A 26,541-nucleotide genomic window follows, 5' to 3' on the forward strand; every position below is an offset into this window, starting at 1 on the left:
AGATGTAGGAGATGGTGGGAGGAGGAAGCCAGAGGGACCAAATGGGTAACTTTCATCCAAATTGGGAGCTATGAGGCAGGGACCCAAGAGATGTGGAATAGAGACCCCATCACCTGTGACTTCCTTTCTCAGCTGAAAAGAAAAAGAATAGAGAAATAGCTGGGTTTTAGCTGTGTGTCTAGATATGAAGCCACGTTACGTTTTTGAATGGCTCCACACAAGTTCTTCAAGTTTTCTCCAAGCCTGCAGGTTCCCCTGCCCCAGGACCACCAGTGGCCAGTTTTGTTGGTTTTGCATGGGTTAAATTTTGGTGAGGAGGGAAGAAGCCAGCCATGGGAATGCTATTTCTGCTAAAAGGAGCTGCTAAAAGCTTTCTCCATGCCTGGCAAAACCAATCACTGTCTGGCTCTGAGAACAGGCCCATTGCTAAGCCAATTAGAAAAGCTGGAAACACTTTGATGACAACAGATTTAAGAGAGGAAAGAAACGTGGGAAGCTCTCTTTCTTTCTGCCCTCCGAGGGGTGGTGAGGGGGCACCGAACCCCTTCCCAGCAGGCCATCTGTGGTGGTTTGGCATTTTAGAGATAAAAGCAGAAAACACCCACAGAAGTGATTTCTCTGAGAGCGGCTGCTGGGAGTTTCTCTCTGCTTGAGATCAGGCCAAGAGCTGGCCAGTTCTGAGAACTGACAGCATTTTGCAGCACTGAAAAGTGAGATCACCTTTGTGAATAGCACCTTTTAAAAGCTCCAGCTGGGGAAGTTGTCTCTTTTTGTTTGCAGCCTGGAAAGGTATTGGAGCTGTGGTGTGGCTGGCCCTGCTCCCCACGGCCTGTGTGGCCTGGAGGGGCTGGGCTGGAGCCCAGTGGCTCTGGGCTGGGGGGATGGAGACTGCGGGACTTCCCCCGGCCCCAGGCCAGGCCGGGCTCTGCTGTGGCCCCTCCCGGGAAGCCCTCCCAGTCCCATTCCAGTGGGGTGGCTGAAGCCCTCCCCAGGGGGACCCCGGCCCTAAGCTGGGCCGGGCCACGGCTGCTGACATCTCGCCCATCCCCGCCATGGCCTGCACAGACGGCTCCAAGCTGGAAACCGTCCCCTGCCTTCCAGGGGCTGCTGAGCTGAAATCCCACACCAGGAATGCCTGCCACACCTTGGGCCACATTTAACCCTTTCACTACACAGATGAGACCTGCAGCCTTCATCCCCTCTCCAGAGAGCGCAAAGTGGGAGCGATCGACACGTAAAAGACAACATCAAACATCAAGGTCAGTACGAGGAAGAGTCAAGCCTCAGGTGGAAGGAGAATGAGGAGATGCTTTAATGAGCTGAAATAGTCTTTTGCTAGGGCCATGGAGATGGACAATAACATTCTGAAAAATAACTCCTTTCATTAATGAAAGAGTATTGGGGGGAATGAAGGATTCAAAGTGTAAATCTGAGCAAAGGTATCCATTGATGAAGCCAAGCAGGTGGTGGAGTATCTGTGATCCCATGAGATGCGTGAACAGAGAGAGAGAGATGAGAGCTGATGAAGATCCTTTGTCCCCAGGGAGAGAAGAGGAAAACTTCTGTCCCCAGAGATGATCACCAAGACAGATGAAGAGAGTAACTCTTGAATCTTTAAAATAATACCCCTTGAGTTCATGGCCCGTGAACACACCTCAGAGTGGTGTGGAAATGGGAGGAAGGCATGATGGCAGAGTTTTGCCCTGGGTGGCTGCTATTCATGGAAAGGAAAAAGCACAAGAAAAGTCTTTTCTTGTGGACAACTCTCCATGGAATAACAAGAGAAAACTCCTCTCCCTACAGATACTGATGAAAAGGCTATCGTATAGTTGGTACTGCATTAACATCCCAAGTTTTGTCCCTACACTGTCAGTTGAGAAAGGAAAAAGTTGGTTGGGGAGAGAAAAGGTTTCTGGAGGTTTTATTCTGGTTTCTTATTTCTTATAGTCCTGTTAATAAAGTTTCTTTATTCCTTCTAACTTTTAAGCCTGGTTTTCCCTTCTCCTAATCCATATCTCACAGTGAGAAATGAGTAAGTGCCCTGGAGATTTCAGCCAGCGCTAAACCCACCACATTATTTAGTGCATTAGCCAAAAAACTCAATTTAGCGAATCTCAGCCACTGCACCAGGCTGAAGCTGAGGATCCCCAGCCAAGCTCAGAGGGAGGAGAACACAGCATTTGTGGGATCCTTTCCAGTCTGACTTGCTTTAGCTGGAGCCTGGGGGAGGAGAGAGCAGGAGAAGGGTTGGCTGAGTCCTCTCCCCTCTGCCTTGCCCTTCTCTGCTGGATCCTCAGTTCATCCCACACCCACCCCAAGACTCCATCCCCATCCTGCTGGTGCTGACGGGATTAAAGGAGATAAAGAGGAGATTAAAAAGATAGAGAGGAGAGAAAAAGAGAAGTTTAAATGCAATTTAAATATGAAAGAAATACCTATGTTAGTGAGTGCTGAGAGTTCCAAGGGAGCTGAAGGGTTTGGGAAGGGCCAGGAGCCCGTGAAGGGCTCAGGAGCTGCTGCTGCCGGGAGGGAGGAAATGCACCAATGGCTCCCAGCAGAGTCTGTGCTTTGAGGCTCTTTCCCAAACAGCTGCAGGAGGGAAAGCAGCTGAGTTTGGAGGAAGAGTTTTCTGCTGAGGTTTCCTGTTTGGAGCTGTCACAAGCTTGAGCTGCTCAAGGGAAACGCGGCTCTGCTTCCAGCAGGGCCCAACTGCCCGGGAGCACAACTTGGTTCCCTGGCCCTGAGCCAACGGGCAGCAGCAGCTTCTGTTCCCTCCTGGCTCTTGTGTCATTTCCAGCAGCACAAGACACACCAAGAAAAGCTCCTCCAGAACATGCCATGAGAAACACAACCTGATTTCATGGCATGAAGGAGCTCTGACTGTCCCACGGGCTCAGGTTTGTTTGTCAGTGAACAGAGCAGGGAAAAGCACAGACACATTCCCTGCACAGGGAATTCACAGGAGGAAAGTGCAGCGCTGGAGGATGTGCTTGGTTACAATGTTCCCACGGCAGTTTTGGGGATAAAATCGTCAGCAGAGAGAAAAGAAAAAGTGCTACCAAGGGTGGGCTGGGGAGGGCTGGTGCTTCCCGGGAGGCTCCCGAAGCTCAACAGTGTGGAAGAGTGGCTAGCTAACAAAGGTCGTGTTCCCATGCAGCAATTAGCTGAGAAAGAATTAAACAACAGTAGAGTGTAGTTGGTATGAGATGTTGCAATGTCAGAAAGACCTTAGTGATAACTGTGAACTGAGAACAGGACACTGTGATCAGAAGAATGTGGATTCAGCACAGATGAACAACCACAAGAATGTGGAACTAGGTGGAGTTGTCCTTAAACAAAATACCCAATAATGAGCTTGCTTTTGCACTAGGTGTGAGCCTAATTATTGATGTTATATAGGGAGTTTGGAGTTGCCAATAAATGAGACTTGCTGATCATTCATATTGAGTGCTGCTTGTCTCCCGCCGAACTCATCAAATGGCGCCCGAACAAATGGGACCCTTGGGACCTTTGGGACCTTTGGGACATTAAAAAGCGAAGGCCACGGGAGTCGGCGACAGGGGACGGGTCCTCCGCAGCAAGGACGGCGAAAAGCAACGGTGCCGCGCCCCAGGCGACCTCAGAGGAGAGTCCTGGCCGTAACGTGCTGCCAAACCTTGTAGGGCTGCAACAGCGCTGACGGTAAGATGGAAAGGCAAGCAGCACATGATTTATTTACCTGCTTTTTAGAAAAGCCACAGCTTAAGGGTTTTGATTTGTGCAAGGAGCTTCCTGGACTTCTTGCTTACGGGTATGCTCACGCCTTTGCCTCCCACTGCTGGGCAAACACTCCTATCTGTGCTGCCCATGGAAAGAGGGAGGGAGAGTCAGAGAGAAGGAAATAATGAGAAAGAAATTCCAGAGCAAACGCTGAAACAACGAACAGAATCTGTTCAGTTACGGCAGGATGTGATATATCCTGAACTATTTTCTTCACTTATGGAGTCACTCTCAACATTACAATCTTATTTAAGTTCCAACTTTGCTACCCTGGAGGAAAAGAATCCAAATTTAGATTGGTTTCCACCCAAACCAGGGGGACATGGGGAGCACTGAGGTGTGCGCAGAGAGCGGGGGCACCCCCGGGGCAGAAGCAGTGCAGAAAAAGTTCCAAGGCCACACTGAACAATTACAGAAACAGCTGAGCAGGAACAGGTGGCTCAGACAGCTTCAGAAAGAGACAAAATTGCCAAAAAATCACAAACTATATGGTATCTAGTTCGAAATTCATCACTGTAATTAGAAGCTGATAAGCTGCAATGGTCACCATTGTTAGCACCTGACCGTGAGAGACTTTTCGTGTAACATCGCCTGCTTTTGTAAAAATTGTGCCCCTTTTTTCCTCTATCAGTGAACAAGAGAGATTGAGAGAAACAACTGTATGTGTTAAAGTTAACTTTGTGAGGTGTTTTTTTGTTTTTTTTTTTCCTGCGAGAGTATGTGGAGAATGTGAATAAAGATAACAGCAGCAGAGAGCAGCAGCAGGGCGGGCAGTCCACCCCCCGCTCCCTCTCTAAGAAAAAGCACCGGGATAGTACCAGTTTGTTAAAAAGTCACGGTTCATTGGTTTTTTAAAATGTTTTTATATACCCTTTTAGAGTTGATTTTGTGTTTTAAGTAATTATGAGTTCATGCAGTTGCAGTTTTTGGAGTTTTACTGGAGAAATTATTGTGATTCTTTGAAAGTTAAAAAAAAAAAAAGGTGTTTAAGGTGAATATTAACAGAAGTTACCGTGCAATAACTGGTTTTAGAACCTAAGGTTAAAATATGGTATGATTTACAGCTACTAGGAAAACACTCCAATTAACGTTATCTGCAGAAGAGATTTGTGGTTTAAAAAATAATTAGTTAAGAGAACTTTACTGTACAAGACAAAGTTAAGTTAAAGTATATATTACCCATTTGCTTGTTTTTTCCACAATTTTAATAAGGTAATTTCAATGTGAGTCCTTTTGTTATATAAAACACATATAACTGCATATATACCAATTTGGATTTTAGATTTTAGTTTAAGAATTAGACTTAATATTTCTGAAAAGTGCTACAAAAGCTGAATGGCAACTTGCCAAATCCTGTGTTGTGGTTTTTCTCTAGAAAATCTGCACTTTAAAATCCTAACTAATTTGAATATATACTAGACAAATTCCTGTTTTGAATGAGTATTTTTAGTACCATTTGCAGTTATTGTGAGTTATTCTCAAAGCTAGATGACATAGAATTGTGATGGATTTGTTATGTTTTTATAATCTTTATAGTGAATCCATGTTATTGTTATATTGTGTTTAGAAGGTAAATATCAAATTTTTAGTTGCCTCTTTATAGTAACAGAATAAGATTAAGGTATGTTTTTATTTAATATAGATTAAGTGTTAATAGAATTAAGAAAAGTCAAGTTTTATTATGTTTAGGCTTGAATGTTTTTAAGTTAAGTTTTATAACTTAGATATTTTTTAAGGTTAAGTTTTGTTATTTCCTTTTGTCATAAATCATTATTGTTAGGTTTAAATATTGTTTAATTTAAATTGTTTATGTTTTATTGGAGACACTTGTCTAAACTGCAAAGTATAGTTATTTTCCTAGAGAGATGAAGACAGCCACAACTGAAACAGCTGTGACAGAACGCTGATGAACACCTGCTTGTGGATAGAAGGGAATGCAGTCGGTGACACCCTTGACTTCATCGGGAGTTCTATTGGTTGTTACAATCTCTGCAGTTTTTGTTTGCCATAGTTTTCTTATTTTTCAGTGTTTCCAGAATTTTAAGAAGATGTACCATTGCTGAGGATCAGCTGCCATGGGGGAGGCTTCAGATTAAACCAACTGCTGCATGGTTTAATTGTTCTGGTACCTGAGGCTTCTGATCATTTGCTTTGTACAAATGCATTTTAACAGTTTGCTGTGCTGTGAGCATCTCCTAGCTGCTGCTATTGAGAACCTTGTTTTAGAAATGAGTTAAGCGGCATCTTTCCAGTTTAAAGCCAGGCCCTGGCCAAGCCTTAACTTTACCTGGACAGAATGTTTGCCAACAGATCCAGATGTTTTCTGTACCAAATCAGTATTTGAGTCACTTTTTGACTCAGCAATTTGACCCTATTAATATGACAGCTGGATCAATTTTGAAGTGAGCTTGGAGAATCATTTCCGGAGGTGGTGATCCAATCCTTCACTGATGATTTTTTGTTTCTGTTTGTTTGCTAACTATGGGATGCTGGTGCAGTGTTTTAGTAATTAATAGTAGTTTTATATTACATATGTTATTAATAATGTTTATGATTTAATAAGATTTTTAACTGCTATAGGTTCTTACTGATTGTATATGGTTTTGTGTTAATGTTGATGTTTATAACAGAAGTACATCTCGTTTTTATTTTTTTTAAAAAAAAACGGGGGAAATTGATGCCCTAAAAGCATTTGATTAGTGTAATTCATTAACTTCAAGGGGAGAAGTGTCTGTGTTTTGTTGGCAGGTTCAAAAAGGTCACCTCTCCATCTGACCAGACTGTGTGCCCCTGAACACACGAGATCAGTGAACAGAGATGTCACCACACAGCCTTGGTACTCCAGACATGGATCAGAAGTGGAGCTGTCAGGACACAGTTGTGTCTGAACACTACACAGACAGTTGCCAACAGAGATTTTATGTTGTTATTATGATGTTGTGTCTCTACCAATTTTTCAGTTATCTTTTGTTTTATGATTTAGAAGGACGTGAAGAACAACCTGAACATCAAAGCCTTCAGTCACCGATCAGCTGCCAGCTGACATCACGGGAGCAGTGAACGTTCCAAGACTGAACTGTGTTAAATTATAGTCTGTTTGTGAAGGAAATTCTGTAGAAGATCTAAGAAAAGTGTAGAGACTCCATCTAACTGTATATAAAGCAAATTGTAGTTGTGTGTTTACCCTTTCAGCAAATTGCTTTCACGCTTAGACTACACATATACCAGAGCACGTGTGTTAAAAGTAGTTAGATAGTTTAAGATAAAGAGTTTAGCCTGTATAGCAATTGTTATATTAGTATAAATTAGTATAAAGTATAAGCATTTCCCCCTTCAAGAGGTAGTGTAAGCATCTTTGAAAGTTCATTTAACGTTAAAGTTTAGCTGTGAATTTGCTAGTATGGTGTCATTTACATGGAAAAAACTGCTTATGGTAATTGTGTTGTGTATAGTCCTGACCAACTGTCTGCTAACTAACATCCAAAAGTGACAGAACATATGGGTCACTCTGGCACACTGAACTGGCCAAAGGTCAATGTGTTTGAGCCTAGCCACACCTGGAGATCCCTTCACACCTGTCTCATAGGAGTCCCTGAATGGGATCCTCCAGCATTTAAAGGTTTAATTAGTAATGAGACTCGACTGAATCAATTTGCAATGTTGCAAGAGTGCAGTTGCACTGTTGGCTTCACATTAAGACAACTTGAAGCCTGCAGGCAAGCAAAAATTATCAAAGTTCTCAATGTTACCATGCAGCCCTCAGAAGAATTAGATTTGTTAGGTTCCACCCATACCTCAGGTGGATGGATAATGTTTGAACCCCCGACAAAACGTCATTCTAACAAAGTAATGCAGCACTGGGCTGCAGACAACCCTATAGCTGATCTCGTTACTACCATTGAAAGTAAAGCCTTTATTAGTGGTGCAATCTCACAGGACAATTACCAAAGCGATTACTTAGTTCCATATTCCTAATTTGTGGAGATAGAGCATGGAATTAGATTCCTGCTAATCCACATAGAAAACCCTGTTATCTTGGGAAACTTACTTTGTTTCCATCCAAGCTTACACCAATTGCTGAATGTAGTTGATAAAATAAAAAACATCAGTCAAAGTGAAGCCTGAATGAATTAAAGCTTAGCAACTCTAAAAAGGCTCGCTTGTTAGACTAAGAAGGATTGAACTTAACATCCATGATGTTAAGTGAACTTTCAGCTGATGTGAGTAGTGTACGTCATGCAGTATTATAAAATCGAGCTGCAATTGACTCTTTGCTCTTAGCACAAGGACATGGTTGTGGGGAGTTTGAAGGCATGTGCTGCTTGAATCTTACTGATCATTCAGTTTCCATCCATGGGCAACTGCAGCAGCTACAGGATGGGTTACATGCCCTGAAAGAAGATAGTGACCCCATTGGAAGTTGGTTCTCCAGCTGGGGCATCACTGGATGGTTGAGGTCTCTTGTGCTAGAAGGGGGACGGATTTTACTTATAATGTTAATTGGGATGAAAGTCTAAGTTTTGTGTTATCTTGTCTTCATAAGAATATAGAATGAGTCACATCCAAAGCCTGTTTTGTGCAAAAAGAGAAAGGGGGAATTGTTGCTATATTTTATATATTAGTAAAGGCCTGTCTGCACAAACCAGCCTTTGAAATAAGTCGTGATATTAAAGGCTAAAGTCCTTGAAACCTTTCTGCAGAAGAGTAAAGCAAAACAATATCTTTGTGTGTAGGAGAAAAAATGTAAACCTGTGTGTGTTAGCCAATAGTAACTTGCTCTGCCCGCAGGCCCTGTAGAACCCTATAAAATGTGTGCTAAAGATAGAAATAAACGGCGTTCACGTTTACTTCTGTGAAGAGCGGTGAATCGCTGGCAGTCCTCCAATAAAGTTCTACAAATGAAACATAGCAAATGTCATTGGGGTGCAGAGGCATTGGTGAAATTGATGAAACAAAAATTAATCTCAGTACAGATGCTAACAATGACAAAATCAGTAATGTCAAAATGTGAAATCTGCTTAAAAAACAACTCAGTGACTAGACACAGGCATAGCTAGGGAAGATTAGGATAGGAACAGAATCAGGATGACACTTGGCAAGAAGCCTCTAGTAGAGTGGAATCTGGGTGGGCCCTAGAGTCTTTGCTCGGTCCTATAGCAAACTATCAGAATAAAGAAATGTTGTACAAACTTACAGGTCCGGTAGATAAATTAGCAAGAGTGACCTGAGAAAGATTTAAAGAACTAAACGTACAATTACAATTTACTACTCCTGAAAGAGCATGGAGTGTGTGAGTTTTTTTAAAGGGACAGATTGATCATTGCTGCGTCCACACCCCAAATGTGACTGCAGATGTAGAATATGACATCAATCAATTGCAACAAATAGAGCACGAAGCACAGGAAGAGCAAAAGGATTTGTCTACAAGTTGGTTAGGCAAAATCTTCAAAGGGTTAGGGTGGAATGTGAGTTCATGGATTAAATCTATCATTGAGAGTGTGATCATCTTACTAACTGTATTCTTAGCAATTTGGTTAGTTGACAGCATCTTCAAGGGAGAAATACAGAAGAAAATGTCCTGGAACCAGAAAATAATAAAGGCACTGATGTGAGATCCTTACCCACCATCTTCTGGTTCTCCAGTTCGTGACAACATCCAGGACAATGCTTACATCAATCAAGGATTCGAAGAACATCAAGTATAAACTCAGAAACAAAGGACTGTAACAAGTGAAAACATTTGCACTTCTAGTGAAGTAAAAATGCTTTCAAAGGGGGGAATAATAGTAAAAGGTCTTAAAATCTTAGAAAATTCAGGGACTTAGAAAGAAAGTTAGGTTTGGCAAGCCTGGGAAAAGTAGGCTATGGGAAATGTTAGGCCTTGTCCTTGCTAAAGATCAGGTGAAACTGCACCTGTGTTAGCAGTATATAATAAATGATACAATTGTTAGATGTGATTAGATATTATTATTGTTTAAAGAACATGAGAAACAATGTTAGGGGTCTGAGGGGGATCATGAGAAATCCATGCTTGGGTAACATCAATGTATACAATAGAACGCTGTAAGTTTAATAATTAATATATAAGTTTTATAATGATAGAGTAGAAAAACATGTTCAACTCAAAACCAAGTCAGGTCAGATTTGGGTATGTTTACCCCTGACACCCAGATCTCTTAATAAAGCACCTGCATATAATCATTCATGATTGTCTGTGCTCCTGAACGCTAACAATTTCATCAGATTTTACTGGAATTTTGTGAGAAATTTGTGGAATTTTGTGGGATATTTTGTAAAATTTTGTGAGATATTGAGGAGATATAGTGAATTTTGTGGGAAATTTTCTGGAATTTTGAGGATTTTTCTAGAATTTTTTGGGATTCTGAGAAGACTTGAAGAGTTTTTTGGTATTTTTCTGGAATTTTGTGGAACACTGTGGAGATTTTGTGGATGCTTCTGGAATTTGGTGGGATTTTTCTTGAATTTTGTGGGGCTTTTCAAGAATTTTGTGATTTTTTTTTCTGGAATTCTGTGTAAATAGGAGGAGATTCTGTGGGATGTTTCTGGAAATTGGTAGGGTTTTGATAAGATTGAGGGGTTTTTTTAATTTTTCTGCAATTTTATGGGATTTTTCTGGAATTTTGTAAAAATTGTGGAGATATTTTGGGATGTTTCTGGAAATGTGTAGGGTTTTGAGAAGTTTTAGGAAATTTTGTGGGTGTTTTCTGCCATTTTGTGAGATTTTAAGGAGACTTGAAGGATTTTGTGGGAGGTTTATAGAATTATTGGGATTTTTATGGAATGTTGTGGGGTTTTTGTGGAATTTTGTGGGATTTTGAGGAGACTTGAGGAATTTTGAGGGATTTTTCTTAGGCTTTGAGGAAATTGGAGCAGATTTTTTGGGATGTTTCTGGAATTTGGTAGAGTTTTGAGACGTTTCAGGGATTTTTGTGTGATTTTTCTGGAATTTCATGGGATTTTTCAGAGCTTTTGTGGGATTTTGATAAAATTTAAATATTTTTGTGGGATTTTTTTGGAATTTTGTGGGATTTGTTTTGAATGTTGTGAAATTTTGTGGGATTTTGAGGAGACTTGAACAATTTTGTGGGATTTTTCTTAGATTGTGTGGAAATTTGTGGAGATTTTGTGGGATGTTTCAAAAATTTGGTAGGGTTATGAGAAGATTTAAGAATTTTTTGGGATTTTGCTGCAATTTTGTAGGATTTTTCTGGAATTTTCTGGTATATTGAGGAAACTTGATGAATTTTGAGGGATATTTCTAATATTTTCTGGAAATTTGTGCAGATTTTGTGAGATGTTTCTGGAATTTGATGAAGGGAGAAAATTTAGGTAATTTTGTGGTATTTTTTTCAAATGTTGTCAAACTTCTCTTAAATTTTGAGGAATTTTCTCAAATTTTGAGGGATTTTTGTAGAATTTTGTGGAAATTGTGGAGATTTTGTGGGATGTTTCTGGAATTCGGTAAAGTTTTGAGAAGATTTAGTGAATTTTGTGGTATTTTTTTCTTTAATGTTGTGGGATTTTTTTAAAAATTTTGTGGGATTTTGAAGAGATTTTTGTGGAAGTTTCTTGAATTTTGTGAGATTTTCTTTGAATTTTGAAAGATTTCGAAGACTCATGAAAAGTTTTTAAGCATTTTTCTTAGATTGTGTGGAAATTTGTGGAGAATTTTGTGGGATATATCTGGAATTTCATGAGCCTGTGAGAAGATTTAAGGAATTTCGTGATTTTTTTCTAGAATTTTGTGGGATGTTTCTAGAATTTTTAGGATTTTTTTGGATTGTTTTGTGGATCTTTGTAGGATTTTGAGGAGACTTGAAGGATTTTGATGGCCTTTTTCTTAGATTGTGTGGAAATTAGTGGAGATTTTGTGGGGTGTTTCTGGAATTTGGTTGGGTTTTCGGAAGTTTCAGGGAATTTTGTGGGATTTTTTTGGAATGTTGTAGTAATTTTCTGGAATTTTGTGGGATTTTGAGGAGACTTGAAGAATTGTGAGGGATTCTTCTTAGATTGTGTGGAAATTTGTGGAGATTTTTTGGGATATTTCTGGAATTTGTTGGGCTTATGAGAAGATTTTTGGAATTTTGAGGGGTTTTTTTCTGGAATTTTGTGAGGTGTTCGTGGAATTTGGTGGGATTTTTTTTGAATGTTGTGGAATTGTCAGGAATTTTGTAGGATTTTGAGAAGACCTGAGATATTTTGTGGGTTGTTTCTAGAATTGTTAGGATTTTTTGGAATGTTGTGGGGTTTTTGTGGAATTTTGTATGATATTGAGGAGCCCTGAAGAATTGTGTGGGATTTTTCTCAGGCTTTGTGGAAATTTGTGAAGATTATGTGGGATATTTCTGGAATTTGGTAGGGTTTTGAGAAGATTTAGGGAATTTTGTGGGTGTTTTCAGGCATTTTTCTGGATTTTTCTGGAAGGTGGCGGGATGTTTCTGGAATTTTGTGATGATTTTTTGTAATTTGGGTGCTTTTGGAGAGACTTGAAGAATTTTGAGTACATTTTTCTTAGATTGTGAGGAAATTAGTGGAGATTTTGTGGGGATATTTCAAGAATTTGGTAGGGTTTTCTGAAGTTTTAGGGAATTTTGTGGGATTTTTTTGGAATTTTGTGGTAATTTTCTGGAATTTTGTGTGATTTTAAGCAGCCTTGATGAATTGTGTGGGATTTTTCTTAGATTGCATGGAAATTTCTGGAGATTTTTGTGGGATATTTCTGGAATATGGTAGGCTTATGAGAAGATTTAGGGAATTTTGTAGATTTTTTTCAGGAATTTTGTGAGGTGTTTCTGGAATTTTGTGGGATTTTGAGGAGCCTTGAAAAATTTTGAAAGGTTTTTCGTAGATTGCGTGGAAATTTGGGGAGATTTTGTGGGATGTTTCTGGAATTTGTTGGGCTTAGGAGAAGATTTTGGGAATTTTGCGGCTTTTTGTCTGGAATTTTGTGAGGTATTTCTGGATTTCGGTGCGATTTCTTTGAAATGTTGTGGAATTGTCTGGAATTTTGTGGGATTTTGAGGAGACTTGAAGGATTTTGTGGGATGTTTCTAGAATTTTTAGGAATTTTTTGGAATGTTGTGTGGTTTCTGTGGAATTTTGTGGGATATGGAGGAGCCTTCAAGAATTGTGCGGGATTTTTCTTAGATTGTGTGGAAATTTGTGGGGATTTTGTGGGATGTTTCTGGAATTTGTTGGGCTTATGAGAAGATTTAGGGAATTTTGTGGGATTTCTTTGGAATGTTGTGGTAATTTTCTGGAATTTTCTGGGATTTTGAGGAGACTTGAAGAATTGTGAGGGATTCTTCTTAGATTGTGTGGAAATTTGTGGTGATTTTTTGGGATATTTCTGGAATTTGTTGGGCTTATGAGAAGATTTTTGGAATTTTGAGGGTTTTTTTCAGGAATTTTGTGAGGTGTTCCTGGAATTTGGTGGGATTTTTTTGGAATGTCGTGGAATCGTCTGGAATTTTGTGGGATTTTGAGGAGACTTGAAGGATTTTGTGGGATGTTTCTTATATTGTGTGGAAATTAGTGGAGATTTTATGGGATATTTCTGGAATTTGGTAGGGTTTTGAGAAGATTTAGGGAACTTTTGTGGCTGTTTTCTGCCATTTTTTGAGATTTTTCTGGAATTTTGAGGGATGTTTCTAGAATTTTTTGATGTTTTTGTGCAATTTGGGTGATTTTGAGGAGACTTGTAGAATTTTGATGGCCTTTTTATTAGATTTTGTGGAAATTGGTGGAGATTTTGTGGGGTGTTTCTGGAATTTGGTTGGGTTTTCGGAAGTTTCAGGGAATTTTGTGGCATTTATTGGGAATGTTGTGGTAATTTTCTGGAATTGTGTGGGATTTTGAGGAGACTTGAAGAATTGTGTGGGATTTTTCTTAGATTGTGTGGAAATTAGTGGAGATTTTTTGGGATATTTCTGGAATTTGTTGGGCTTATGAGAAGATTTTGGGAATTTTGTGGATTTTTGTCTGGAATTTTGTGATGTATTTCTGGAATTTTGTGGGATTTTGAGGAGACTTGAAGGATTTTGAGTGGTGTTTCTAGAATTTTTAGGATTATTTTGAATGTTGTGTGGTTTCTGTGGAATTTTGTGGGATATGGAGGAGACTTGAAGATTTTTGAGGGATTTTTCTTAGCTTTGTGGAAATTAGTGGAGATTTTGTGGGATATTTCTGGAATTTGGTAGGGTTTTGAGAAGATTTAGGGAATTTTGTGGGATTTTTTTTGGAAAGTTGTGGTAATTTTCTGGATTTTTTTTTGATTTTGAGAAGACTTGGAGAACTGTGTGGGATTTTTCTTAGATTGTGTGGAAAATTGTGGAGATTTTGTGGGATATTTCTGGAATTTGGTAGGCTTATTAGAAGATTTATGTAATTTTGTGGATTTTTTTCTGTAATTTTGTGAGGTGTTTCTGGAATTTGTTGGGATTTCTTTGGAATGTTGTGGAATTGTCTGGAATTTTGTGGGATTTTGAGGAGACTTGAAGGATTTTGAGGAGTGTTTCTAGAATTTTTAGGATTATTTTGGAATGTTGTGTGGTTTCTGTGGAATTTTGTGAGATATGGAGGAGACTTGAAGAATTTTGAGGGATTTTTCTTAGGTTTAGTGGAAATTAGTGGAGATTTTGTGGGATATTTCTGGAATTTGGTGGGCTTATGAGAAGATTTGGGGAATTTTATGGATTTTTTTCAGGAATTTTGTGAGGTGTTTCTGGAATTTTGAGGGATTTCTTTGGAATGTTGTGGAATTGTCTGAAATTTTGTGGGATTTTGAGGAAACTTGAAGAATTTTGAGTATATTTTTCATAGATTGTGTGGAAATTATTGGAGATTTTGTGGGATGTTTCTGGAATTTGGTTGGGTTTTCGGAAGTTTCAGGGAATTTTGTGGCATTTATTGGGAATGTTGTGGTAATTTTCTGGAATTTGGTGGGATTTTGAGGAGCCCTGAAGAATTGTGTGGGATTTTTCTTAGATTGTGTGGAAATTAGTGGAGATTTTGTGGGATGTTTCTGGAATTTGTTGAGGTTATGAGAAAATTTTGGGAATTTTGTGGGTTTTTTTCAGGAATTTTTGAGATGTCTCTGGAATTTGGTGGGATTTCTTTGGAATGTTGTGGAATTGTCTGAAATATTGTGGGATTTTGAGGAGACTTGAAGGATTTTGAGGGGTTTTTCTTATATTGTGTGGAAATTAGTGGAGATTTTGTGGGATGTTTCTGGAATTTGTCAAGCTTATGGGAAGATTTTGGGAATTTTGTGGGGTTTTTTATGAAATTTTGTTCAATGTTTCTGGAATTTTGTGGGATTTTGAGGAGCCTTGAAGAATTGTGTGGGATTTTTCTTAGGTTTGGTGGAAATTTTTAAAGACCATGAGGGTTGTTTCTATAATTTGGTTAGGTTATGAGAAGATTTAGGGAATTTTGTGGGATTTTTTTGTAATTTGGTGGGCTTATGAGAAGATTTTGGGAATTTCGTGGATTTTTTTCTGGAATTTTGTGGAATGTTTATGGAATTTGGTGGGATTTTGGGGAGACTTGAAGGATTTTGTGGGATTTTTCTTAGATTGCGTGGAAATTAGTGGAGATTTTGTGGGATATTTCTGGAATTTGGTAGGGTTTTGAGAAGATTTAGGGAACTTTTGTGGCTGTTTTCTGCCATTTTTTGGGATTTTTCTGGAATATTGCTGTGTGTTTCTAGAATTTTGTGATGTTTTTGTGCAATTTGGGTGATTTTGAGGAGACTTGTAGAATTTTGATGGCCTTTTTCTTAGATTTTGTGGAAATTGGTGGAGATTTTGTGGGGTGTTTCTGGAATTTGGTTGGGTTTTCGGAAGTTTCAGGGAATTTTGTGGCATTTATTGGGAATGTTGTGGTAATTTTCTGGAATTTTTTGGGATTATGAGGAGACTTGAAGAATTGTGTGGGATTTTTGTTAGAATGTGTGGAAACTTGTGGAGATTTTGTGGGAGATTTTCTGGAATTTGGTAGGCTTATGAGAAGATTTTGGGAATTTTTTGGATTTTTGTCTGGAATTTTGTGAGGTGTTTCTGGAATTTGTTGGGATTTCTTTGGAATGTTGTGGAATTGTCTGGAATTTTGTGGGATTTTGAGGAGACTTGAAGGATTTTGAGGGGTGTTTCTAGAATTTTTAGGATTATTTTGGAATGTTGTGTGGTTTCTGTGGAATTCTGTGGGATATGGAGGAGACTTAAGAGTTTTGAGGGATTTTTCTTAGGTTTAGTGGAAATTAGTGGAGATTTTGTGGGATGTTTCTGGAATTTGGTGGGGGTTTGAGAAGATTTAGAGAATTTTATGGATTTTTTTCAGGAATTTTGTGAGGTGTTTCTGGAATTTTGAGGGATTTCTTTGGAATGTTGTGGAATTGTTTGAAATTTTGTGGGATTTTGAGGAGACTTGAAGAATTTTGAGTATATTTTTCTTAGATTGTGTGGAAATTAGTGGAGATTTTTTGGGATATTTCTGGAATTTGTTGGGCTTATGAGAAGATTTTGGGAATTTTGTGGATTTTTGTCTGGAATTTTGTGAGGTGTTTCTGGAATTTTGTGGGATTTTGAGGAGACTTGAAGAATTGTGTGGGATTTTTCTTAGATTGCATGGAAACTGGTGGAGATTATGTGGGATATTTTTGGAATTTTGTAGGTTTATGAGATGATTTTGGGAATTTTGTGGATTTTTTTCTTGAATTCTTGAGATGTTTCTGGTATTTGGTGGGATTTCTTTGGAATGTTGTGGAATTGTCTGAAATATTTTGGGATTTTGAGGAGACTTGAAGGATTTTGAGGGATGTTTCTAGAATTTTTATGATTATTTTGGAATGTTGTGTGGTTTCTGTGGAATTTTGTGGGATATGGAGGAGACTTGAAGAGTTTTGAGGGATTTTTCTTAGGTTTAGTGGAAAGTTGTAAAGATTATGTGGGATGTTTCTGGAATTTGGTAGGGTTTTGAGAAGATTTAGAGAATTTTGTGGGATTTTTTTTGTAAAGTTGTAATTTTCTGAAATTTTTTTGGATTTTAAGGAGACTTGGAGAATTGTGTGGGATTTTTCTTAGATTGTGTGGAAATTAGTGGAGATTTTGTGGGATATTTCTGCAATTTGGTAGGCTTATTAGACGATTTTGGGAATTTTGTGGGGTTTTTTCAGGAATTTTGTGAGATGTTTCTGGAATTTTGAGGGATTTCTTTGGAATGTCGTGGAATCGTCTGGAATTTTATGGGATTTTGAGGAGACTTGAAGGATTTAGTGGGAGTTTTGTTAGATTGTGTGCAAACTTGTGGAGATTTTGTGGGATGTTTTTGGAATTTGGTGGGCTTATGAGAAGATTTTGGGAATTTTGTGGATTTTTTTTCTGTAATTTTTGAGGTGTTTCTGGAATTTGATTGGATTTCTTTGGAATGTTGTTTAATTGTCTGGAATTTTGTGGGATTTTGAGGAGACTTGAAGGATTTCGTGGGGTGTTTCTAGAATTTTTATGATTATTTTGGAATGTTGTGTGGTTTCTGTGGAATTTTGTGGGATTTTGAGGAGACCTAAAGAATTTTGAGGGGTTTTTCTTAGGTTTAGTGGAAATTAGTGGAGATTTTGTGTGATATTTTTGGAATTTGGTAGGGTTTTGAGAAGATTCGGGAACTTTTGTGGGTGTTTTCTGCCATTTTTTGGGATTTTTCTGGAATTTTGCGGTGTGTTTCTAGAATTTTGTGATGTTTTTGTGTAATTTGGGTGATTTTGAGGAGACTTGAAGAATTTTGATGGCCTTTTTCTTAGATTTTGTGGAAATTAGTGGAGATTTTGTGGGGTGTTTCTGGAATTTGGTTGGGTTTTTAGAAGTTTCAGGGAATTTTGTGGCATTTATTGGGAATGTTGTGGTAATTTTCTGGAATTGTGTGGGATTTTGAGGAGACTTGGAGAATTGTGTGGGATTTTTCTTAGATTGCATGGAAACTTGTGGAGATTTTGTGGGAGATTTTCTGGAATTTGGCAGGCTTATGAGAAGATTTTGGGAATTTTGTGGATTTTTTTCTTGAATTCTTGAGATGTTTCTGGAATTTGGTGGGATTTCTTTGGAATGTTGTGGAATTGTCTGAAATATTGTGGGATTTTGAGGAGACTTGAAGGATTTTGTGGGATGTTTCTAGAATTTTTAGGATTATTTTGGAATGTTGTGTGGTTTCTGTGGAATTTTGTAGGCTTATGAGGAGATCTGGGGAATATTGTGGGGTTTTTTCAGGAATTTTGTGAGATGTTTCTGGAATTTGTTGGGATTTCTTTGGAATGTTGAGGAATTGTCTGTAATTTTGTGGGATTCTGAGGAGACTTGAAGGATTTTGTGGGATGTTTCTGGAATTTTGTGGGATATTTTTTGAATGTTGTGTGGTTTCTGTGGAATATTGTGGGATATGGAGGAGAATTGAAGAACTTTGATGGATTTTTCTTAGGTTTTTTGGAAATTTTTAAAGATTGTGTGGGATGTATCTGGAAGTTGGTGGGCTTATGAGAAGATTTTGGGGACTTTGTGGGGGTTTTTTTTGTCAGTTTGTGAGGCGTTTCTGGAATTTGGTGGGATTGTTTTGGAATGTTGTGGTAATTTTCTGGAATTTTGTGGGATTTTGAGGAGTCTTGAAGTGTTTTGAGGGGTTTTTCTTAGATTATGCGGAAATTTTTTGAGATAATGTGGGATATTTCTGGAATTTGGTAGGGTTTTGAGAAGATTTAGGAAATTTTGTGGGTGTTTTCTGTCATTTTTTGGGATTTTTCTGGAATTTTGTGATGTGTTTGTGTAATTTGAGTGATTGTCCTGGTTTAGGGCAAATTTGGGAGAAAACCTCCAGTGGGTTCCCCCCGGGAAGCAAACCCACGTGGCCCCTTTCTCCCACCCCCCATCCAGTTCGGGAAGAGATTTCCCTGAGAGGAGTGGAAAAAACCTGTTTATTTCCCAGGCACAGCACTACCCAGCACAAAAATGAACGATATCAAATTACAAAACCTCTCGCCCTTCAGCAGAGATGAGGAACTTCAGAGGGTCTCTTTCCTGGGGGTGTTGGCTCTGTTATCAGTCCCTCTGGCGCTGGAAAATGCCGCTGCCCAGGCTGGGCTCCCGGTAGTCCAGGGGTGCTCCCGGTGCTCCCCCGAGTCCCCAGTCCAGAGCAGCTTCGATTCGTTTCAGAAAAAGGGAAAGAAAACAGTTCAGGAAGACCTCTCTGCCCCGGCTAGCTGGAAAGCCAAGGCGATCTGTGTCTTGTTGTCTGTCTGTGCTGTAGTCAAAACTCCCGATGCGGGGGGAGCAAGTGCAGTCTGATAACAGACTTGGTGCTTCTTTTCCACTCACTTTTACTCTCAGATGGAATTTTAAGAATACAGAACCTGTGTCGGGGTTAGGTGGATGAATGGGGATACAATTTAACATCATAATCAACCCAGGACACATGCCCACTGTGCTTTCCAGCTGCTTTGCTCCAGCTCCTCCCAAATCACCACGAATTCCACTGAACTGAAACAAATCCAAATCCTCGTGGGTCGGGACAAGGGCAGGGAGAGGTCACTCAGGGCTCACCATCAGGGCCACAACAGCCCCACACGGGGAAATGAACTGAACTTAGGATTCAGCAAATCAGACCAGGAGAATGAGGATTAAAATCCATCTTGAGAAACACCTCCTCCCGCTCCTCAACTTTTCTGTCCGGGCCGCTGCTCGCGGGGCACAGAGAGGGGCCCGGCCTTGTCCCTCCAAACCTCCCTGGGAATCACCCCAGAGCCCTCAGGCTTCCTTGTGCCCATCCCCGGGGCCCCTTGTCCCTCCCAATGGCTCCCGTGGCTCTCCCAGTCCATCCCAGCCTCTCCCAGTCCATCCCAATCACTCCCAGTGACCCCGCCTGTCCATCTCTCCCCTCCATGGATCTCCCGCCCCTCAGCCAATCAGAGCGCGTCTCTCAGATGACTCATCAGTTGCCGGGCAGATCCACAAAGCCGAGAGCGCTGGACTCGGCCGCCCAGTGCCGCGCACTTCATTCCCAGTCCCTCCCAGTGCCACCACAGTCCCTCCCAGTGCCACCACAGTCCCGCCCAGTGCCACCACAGTCCCTCCCAGTGCCACCACAGTCCCGCCCAGGGCCACCACAGTCCCTCCCAGTGCCACCACAGTCCCTCCCAGCGCCACCACAGTCCCGCCCAGTGCCACCACAGTCCCGCCCAGTGCCACCACAGTCCCGCCCAGTGCCACCACAGTCCCGCCCAGTGCCACCACAGTCCCGCCCACTCCTTTTTAGCCATTCCCAGTCTATTCCTAATTCATTCTCACTTTACTCCCAGACCTCCACACTCTCTTCCAGTGTCCCAGTATCCACTCTCATCTCTTTCAGTGCCATCCCAGTCCCTCTCAATGCCACACCACTCCTCTCCACTCTCTCCCAGTGCCCATCCCAGCGTGTCCATCTCGCTGGTGCCCTCCAGCTCCCAGCCCGGCCCCGGCCGCCTGCTCTGCTCCCTGATGGATTTCTCCCCTGCCCACATCCAGCTGAGCTGCTCCCAGGGCCAGCAGCAGCTCTCGGGCCACGTGCTGGCCACTGCCGTGCTCCCCAGCGGGGACTGGAGCCAGCAGCTCCTGGTGCTGCTGGAAACCGCCCCCGGCAATGCGGGCTCAGCTCCAGCTGCCAGGTGGAGCACGGCAGCCTGGAGCACCCCCTGAGCCGGCACTGGGGCACGGCCCGGCCCCCACAGCGCCGGGGGCAGGGGCTGGCAGGACACGGAGGGGATTTGGGGCTCCTGGCCTTAACTGGCAGCCCCTCCTTGAGAACCCCTCTCCCCCTGGCCCAGCTCCCCTCATCCCCCTCTCCCAGCCCTTTCCCACCGGCTCCCGGCCCCGCTCCGCTCACCCCAGAGCTCCTCGCCAGCAGCCGAGAGATGGAGGAGGAGGAGGGCAAGGAGGGGAAAGCGGAGGAGCGGGAGGAAGAGGAGGGGTAGAGGAGGAGCAGGAACTGCAAGAGGAGCAGCAGAGGAGGCCCCACGTGCGTCCATCGCTCTCTGGATCTGCAGCCCCTTCGCGCCGGGAGCATCGGGCCCCGCAGCCCGCAGCTCACCGGGGACGGGAACCTCGCCCCGAAGCTCTTGGGCCGTCCTGGCAGGATTTGTTTGCAGGGGAAGGGATATTTGGAGCTCACTCGAAGTATCTTTGGGGACCCCTGTTCCTTTTTCTGGGGCCGGGCCGGGCAGAGCGATGTCTGGATCTTGCAGGACTCCAAAGCTGAGCTGAGATGCCCGGTACCGGCAGGGGGAGGGGAGCAGCGAAAAGGGGGGAGCCCCGGGAGTGCCGGAGCCTGAAATGGGGGCCTGGAGAGGGGGGACCCCGAGAGCCGGGAGTGAGGGGAGCCTGGAGAAGGGGCAGCCCGGAGAAGGGATGAGCCTGCAGAGGGGGAAGCCCTGGGACACCAAAGTGGGGACCCCAGGGAAAGGGAAACCTCAGGGAGGGATTTTTTCCTCTCAGTCCTGATGCTTTGGAGATTTTCATGGCTGATGACTTCCAGAGATGGACTTGGGCAGGAGGAACCCTGAATCCTAGGTGGTCACCCCTTTTTTTCCCCCCAAACCAGACTTCTCATGCCCAAGCATTAGACGAATGGAGAAGGCAGAGAGGAAGATGCTCTGGGACCCCCAGGCAGGTGAGGAGGAAGTCACTGCCCCTTTCCCCCTCTCTTCTGCTCCATCTCCCAGCCCAGGATGGCCCCCGGCTGAAGGACAACCCTGCTGTAGATGCCGTCCTGCCAGGGACAGACTGGGCAGAGCTCCTTCCCCTTCCCTGTGGCTTGGAGACAAATCCTCCCTCCCTCCCTCCCTCCCTCCCTCCCTCCCTCCCTCCCTCCCTCCCTCCCTCCCTCCCTCCCTCCCTCCCTCCCTCCCTCCCTCCCTCCCCTCCCCTCCCTCCCTCCCTCCCCTTGTTCTTTCCTCTTCTTGTTTCTGTACCTTCTTGATCCCTTTCTTTTTCCCTTTTTTCTTACTGTCCCTTCCTCTCCTTCATCCTTCTCTACCCTCCTTCTTCTCCTTGTTCTTCCCTTCTTCCTTCCTCACTCCTTCCTTTCCTTGTCCCTTCCTCCCCTTGTCCTTCCTCCCCCAGGCACTGAGCTGCAGAGGGAGACCAGGGAGGACAAATCCCCGCAGCAGAACCTCGTGGACGAGGCCGTTTTGAGCAGCTCCAAGGGGCAGGAATCCAATGGGGAGGAAATGCCAAAGGGATCCCCCACAGGGAGGGGCTCCAAACCCATCCCAGGCTGCTCTGAGGAGAAAAGACCCCCCCTTGGCTTCATCCAGAGATCCAACCTGGTGGTCCATGAGCAGCTTCATGCCGGGGAGAAGCCCTACAGGTGCTTGGAATATGGGAAGAGCTTCAGCCACACCTCCCACCTCTTCATCCACCACCAAGTACACACGGGGCAATGGCCCTACAAGTGCTTGGAATGTGGGAAGAGCTTCAACTGCACCTCCCATCTCATCCCCCACATGCGCCAGCACACAGGGGAACGGCCCTACGAGTGTGGGGAATGTGGGAAGAGCTTCAGCCTGAGCTCTGTCCTGGTCCAGCACCAGAAGATCCACTCTGGGGAACGGCCCTACAAGTGCTTCAGGTGTGGCAAGAGCTTCTGCCAGAAATCCAGCCTGATCAGCCACCAGAAGAGCCACAGTGAGGAACGGCCCTACGAGTGTCCCGAGTGTGGGAAAGGATTTCGGACCAGGTCAAATCTCCTCAGGCATCAGAAAACACACACGGAGGAGAGGCCCTTCTGCTGCTGACTGCAGGAAGGGCTTCAAAGACAACGCCCACCTCATCGTCCACCGGCGCATCCACAGTGGGGAGAGGCCCTACGAGTGTCCCCAGTGTGGGAAGAGCTTCTCCACCAGCTCCAACTTGACCCAACACCAACCAGCAGTAAGGGTGGACTCACTGATTGCACAATTTTGATTTCCTATTGCCCAAGGGTGTCTTCCACAGCCAAATGGTGATGAAGTGGGGCAAAGATCAAGGTTTTGGAGACAGTGGGGTGGAAACCCCTCCAAAAATGCTTCTTCCCTTCCACTCAGTCACAGGGATGCTCAGCCAGCACAAAGAAATCCTTTTGTTTTGGCCTTGATTTTTTTTCATTTCTCTTCTTTCCTTTAAAATATCTAATTTTGTGGTAAAAATAAAGACATTGAATTAAGACATGGGTGAGAACATTGAGGGACATAGACATGGTGGGACATGGAGAGTGACGTGGGGACACAAGGACATGGACATGGCCATTCATGGGGACATGGGGGGACACGGGCACAGATGGAGATGTGGGGGACAATGCCAGGGGTGGAAACATGGTGGGGACACAGCCATGGGTGAGGACATGGTGGGACATGGCCAGTGACATGTGGGGCCATGGCCTTGGCTGCTGCCATGGGGGGAACTTGCAGGGGCTGTGGGGGATGCTGGGTTTGAGGGAGTTGAGGGTTCCTGGCAGGGACTTGGGGCTTGCTGAGGGCTTTGGGGAGCCCAGGCTGAGCGGCTGCGGCTGCGCTGGGAGCCCCTGGCGGAGGTTCTGGGGCAGCTGCTCAAGAACCCCCTGGCCTGGAGCCCCAGCCGGGCATTGGGCTCCTGGAAGGGAATGAACGTCCTTGTGCCCAGGAGGGAAATCCCAGCACCCCCAGGGTGTGGGGGGCAGCTGAGAGGCCACAGCAGGGAGGGGAAAGCCAGACAGAGCTGTCCCCCTCCAGAACTGCACCCCAAAAATCCCCAAAGTCAGAGATTTCTCATAGGAAAAATCTGCCAGGAGGTGCCTGAATTGAGGGGAAGGGAATATGGGAATCTGAGACTGAGGGACCTGGAACCACCAAAGTCAGGCATGAGGGATGGGGCTGGTGGTTTGGGGGACACCGGAGAAGGGGTGGAAGTGCAGGGGAAATGAGGTTGGCTGGGACCCCCAAATGGTGTTGGAGGGATCCACTCCTCTTTCTTCATCCTGCCTCCTCATCTCGTGCCTTTCTTCCACTCATTCCTCTGCCCTCCTCCTCAATCCCTTGACCTGTTCCCCCCAGGCCCAACACCCACCCTTGGCCTTACCTTTTCCCAATGCCTCCTCATTCCATGGGAGGAGCCGGGATGGAGCCAGGGCAGGTTGGGCTGGGGCAGCGCTGGGCTCTTGGCCTGGGCTCCCCCCATGCACCCCCTCCCCAAATTTCCCTGGCAGCTTTGGGGTGTCCCAGTGCCTTTTGGGGTTCAGTGGGTTCCCTGCTAGTGTTCTGGTGCTTCCCAAGGAGTCCCAGAGCAGGGTGACACGGGGGAGACACATGGGGGTCCCCATTCCCAGGGCAAAGTGGGAAGCTTTATTGGGAACACTGCGAGCAGCCAGGCGTGGGCAGAGTGGCAACAGGGCTGAGGGGGGACACACAACCCCCCCCAAAATCAGTGCAGGGACAGAGCGGGGGTCCCGGCCGGGCCTGAGGCCACGGGGAGGGGCTGCTGCCCCTGCCGGCCCAGGAGCTCTGTGGGCAGAGAAAAGGGGGTGACACCAGGCTGGGGGCCCTGGAGGGAGCACACATGTTCACCCACATCCCACTGGCCCCCCAACAGGTGAGCTCACAGCACCACCAGTACCACCAGTACAGCCCCAGCTCCCCCACATGCCCCATCCCCAGTGCCAGGCAGGGGCCACCAGCCCCAAAGCAGCAGCGCTGGGCCGGAGGGGTCCCCATGGTCCTGCCCTGCACAGTGCTGGGAGCATCAGTCCGGACCAGTTCGAAGTGTGGGTGGAGAACATCAAAACTCACAAGAGTGGGGGTCCACCACAAGCCATTTAGAGCCCCCCAAAACTGGCAAAACCCAGGATTTTCCCAAAAAAGAGGTCACCTTCACCCCCTAAACTGACCAGGAACCCCCCCCAAAACTGTTTATAACCCCCCAAAAGTGGGAAAATGCAGCAGGATCTTCCCTAATACGGGCTCCCCATGTCCTTCCATGTGGGGCCCCACTCCAGTGTCAGAGCCAGGTGCCTTCCCCTTCCAAGTTACTCCTCCCTCAGGATTGGAAGATGCCCCGAAACCTCTTTAGTAACCGGATCACCCCAAGCTCATCATCCCAACGTGTGGCTGTCTCATTGCAGACCCCATCCCCCATATCCCTGTTGGGTAGGGGAGATGTTGGAGAGATTTCTCTCCGTTCTCCTTTGGTCCTGCTGCGAATAAATTCACCCTGTGTGTCCAGGCTGGGTCTGTTGTGCTCGTGTCAATGCTGGGACCAGGATCCCTTCCCATCCTTCTCCCAGCTCCTGAGCCTTTCCTTGTATTCCGTGTCCCTGTGCAGTTGCAGAGGGCAGGGACAGAGAGTTTTTGGTGGCTCCCGGCATCCACGCAGGGCCAGCCCAGCCCCGGGGGTCCTGAGGGCTTTGTGGGGCTCCCCCATTTGCGGGACATCCCTGCTGGAGGAGGGTGTCCCCCCTTGGCGCAGCCCCAGCGCTCAGGCAGCGCTCAGCCAAGCAGAGAACGCCCTCAATTGGGGCTTCATTTGTGGGCGGCAGGGGGCTGTGGCGGGTGGCTTGTGCCGTGGCCGGCCCGTGTTGGCCCTGGGCTGAGGGCGCTGCGGGAGCGGCTGCCCGCGGTCTCCTTGCCGCTGGGGCCTCGGCAGGAGGCGGTGGCGGAGCAGCGCTGGCTCGTCCCGCTTCGTGTCGGGAGGCCGGAGGTGGCTGCGCTGGGCCCGGGGCCGGGCGGGAAAATTCCCGGCGCCAGAGGTTTGTGTGGCCCAAGGAGCCAGAGGAGCGGTGTGCAAGTGACTTTATTGCTGCCCAAAGGGAGAGGCCATGGGGCATTTGCCGTGCGCTCTCTCCAGTTGTTGGAGGACGCGGCCTCGTTTTTGTCCTGATTTTCCCGGCCGCATGTCCCTGTCCCTTTGCCCAACACTGGCCGAGGTGCTTGGAAGGTTCAGCCTTCCCGATCCGCCTGCTGCATGTCCTTTTTGTGTAACACCCGATATTCCTGGCTCTGTGGAGTGTTTGTTCTTCTGGAAGTTCAGGAATGTAGTGCTGTAACTTTTCTCTAAAATATTCTTTTTCTCTGATTCTGCTGCACTTCTATATTTTTCTTTCTTTTCTTGGATTTTTAGGCTCCTTTGGGCTGAATTCTCCCTCGTGGGGAGCCCTACTTATCTCAGTTCTTTAGGTTTGAAGAAAACTCCCGACATCATTAGAATCTTGTTTCTCTTGTTTATTAGAAGGTCATTACAAAACTTGGCAGGTCTCTCCAGACTAGCTGTACAAGCTTAATTCTATGCAATCTGGTACATTTCTTCTGATGGTACAACAAGGCCTTGTGGCTCACTTTGTGTTTGATAGCAGAAAATGGCCCGGAACTATGGAGTTCTTTTATCTTTATACTTATTCTTACTCAGTTAGCAATAGACACGTATATTATTTTTCTTAATGACCCAATGACCCATCACCTGTGTGATGCACTGCGGCATTTTCTAACCGATCACTTACTATTACCCAAAAACCTCTAGGAGAAGAACATGAAGACGAAAGAAGGACAAGAGACAACACTAAATCCTCCATCTTGTCTTCTGTTCTCTAAACTAACTTTTTCACCCAGTGACTTAAGAAAACTCTATAATCTCCACACACTTTCAGCTTTTTCTATCTAACTTTAACAGTTGTTTTCATGTATCACCATGAAAACATGCTCATGAATTTCATATGATATGAAATTCAGTGTTTTTCTGGATCTTA

At 44.4% G+C, this 26,541-nt stretch overlaps 4 protein-coding genes across 4 annotated transcripts in view; 3 read left to right on the plus strand and 1 right to left on the minus strand.

Annotated features, from left to right (window-relative positions):
• The window catches only part of LOC147648733 (uncharacterized), a 394,698-nt gene that overhangs the window by 131,944 nt on the left and 236,213 nt on the right, over positions 1–26,541 (plus strand). The window lies entirely within an intron of this gene.
• Positions 1–26,541, plus strand: part of LOC147648734 (uncharacterized) — a 288,691-nt gene that overhangs the window by 110,470 nt on the left and 151,680 nt on the right. The gene's annotated exons all lie outside the window — the stretch shown is intronic.
• The window catches only part of LOC147648735 (serine/threonine-protein kinase PAK 3-like), a 249,724-nt gene that overhangs the window by 14,047 nt on the left and 209,136 nt on the right, over positions 1–26,541 (minus strand). The window lies entirely within an intron of this gene.
• LOC147648737 (uncharacterized) lies at positions 21,420–22,644 on the plus strand. The gene is made up of 2 exons (XM_086866598.1): positions 21,420–21,462; positions 21,915–22,644. The coding sequence occupies exons 1-2, from the start codon at positions 21,420–21,422 to the stop codon at positions 22,586–22,588; spliced, it is 717 nt and encodes a 238-aa protein (XP_086722724.1). The 3' UTR covers positions 22,589–22,644.

The sequence above is a fragment of the Cyanistes caeruleus genome, chromosome 31 (assembly GCF_971803275.1).
Source record: "Cyanistes caeruleus chromosome 31, bCyaCae1.hap1.1, whole genome shotgun sequence".
Lineage (NCBI taxonomy): Eukaryota > Metazoa > Chordata > Aves > Passeriformes > Paridae > Cyanistes > Cyanistes caeruleus.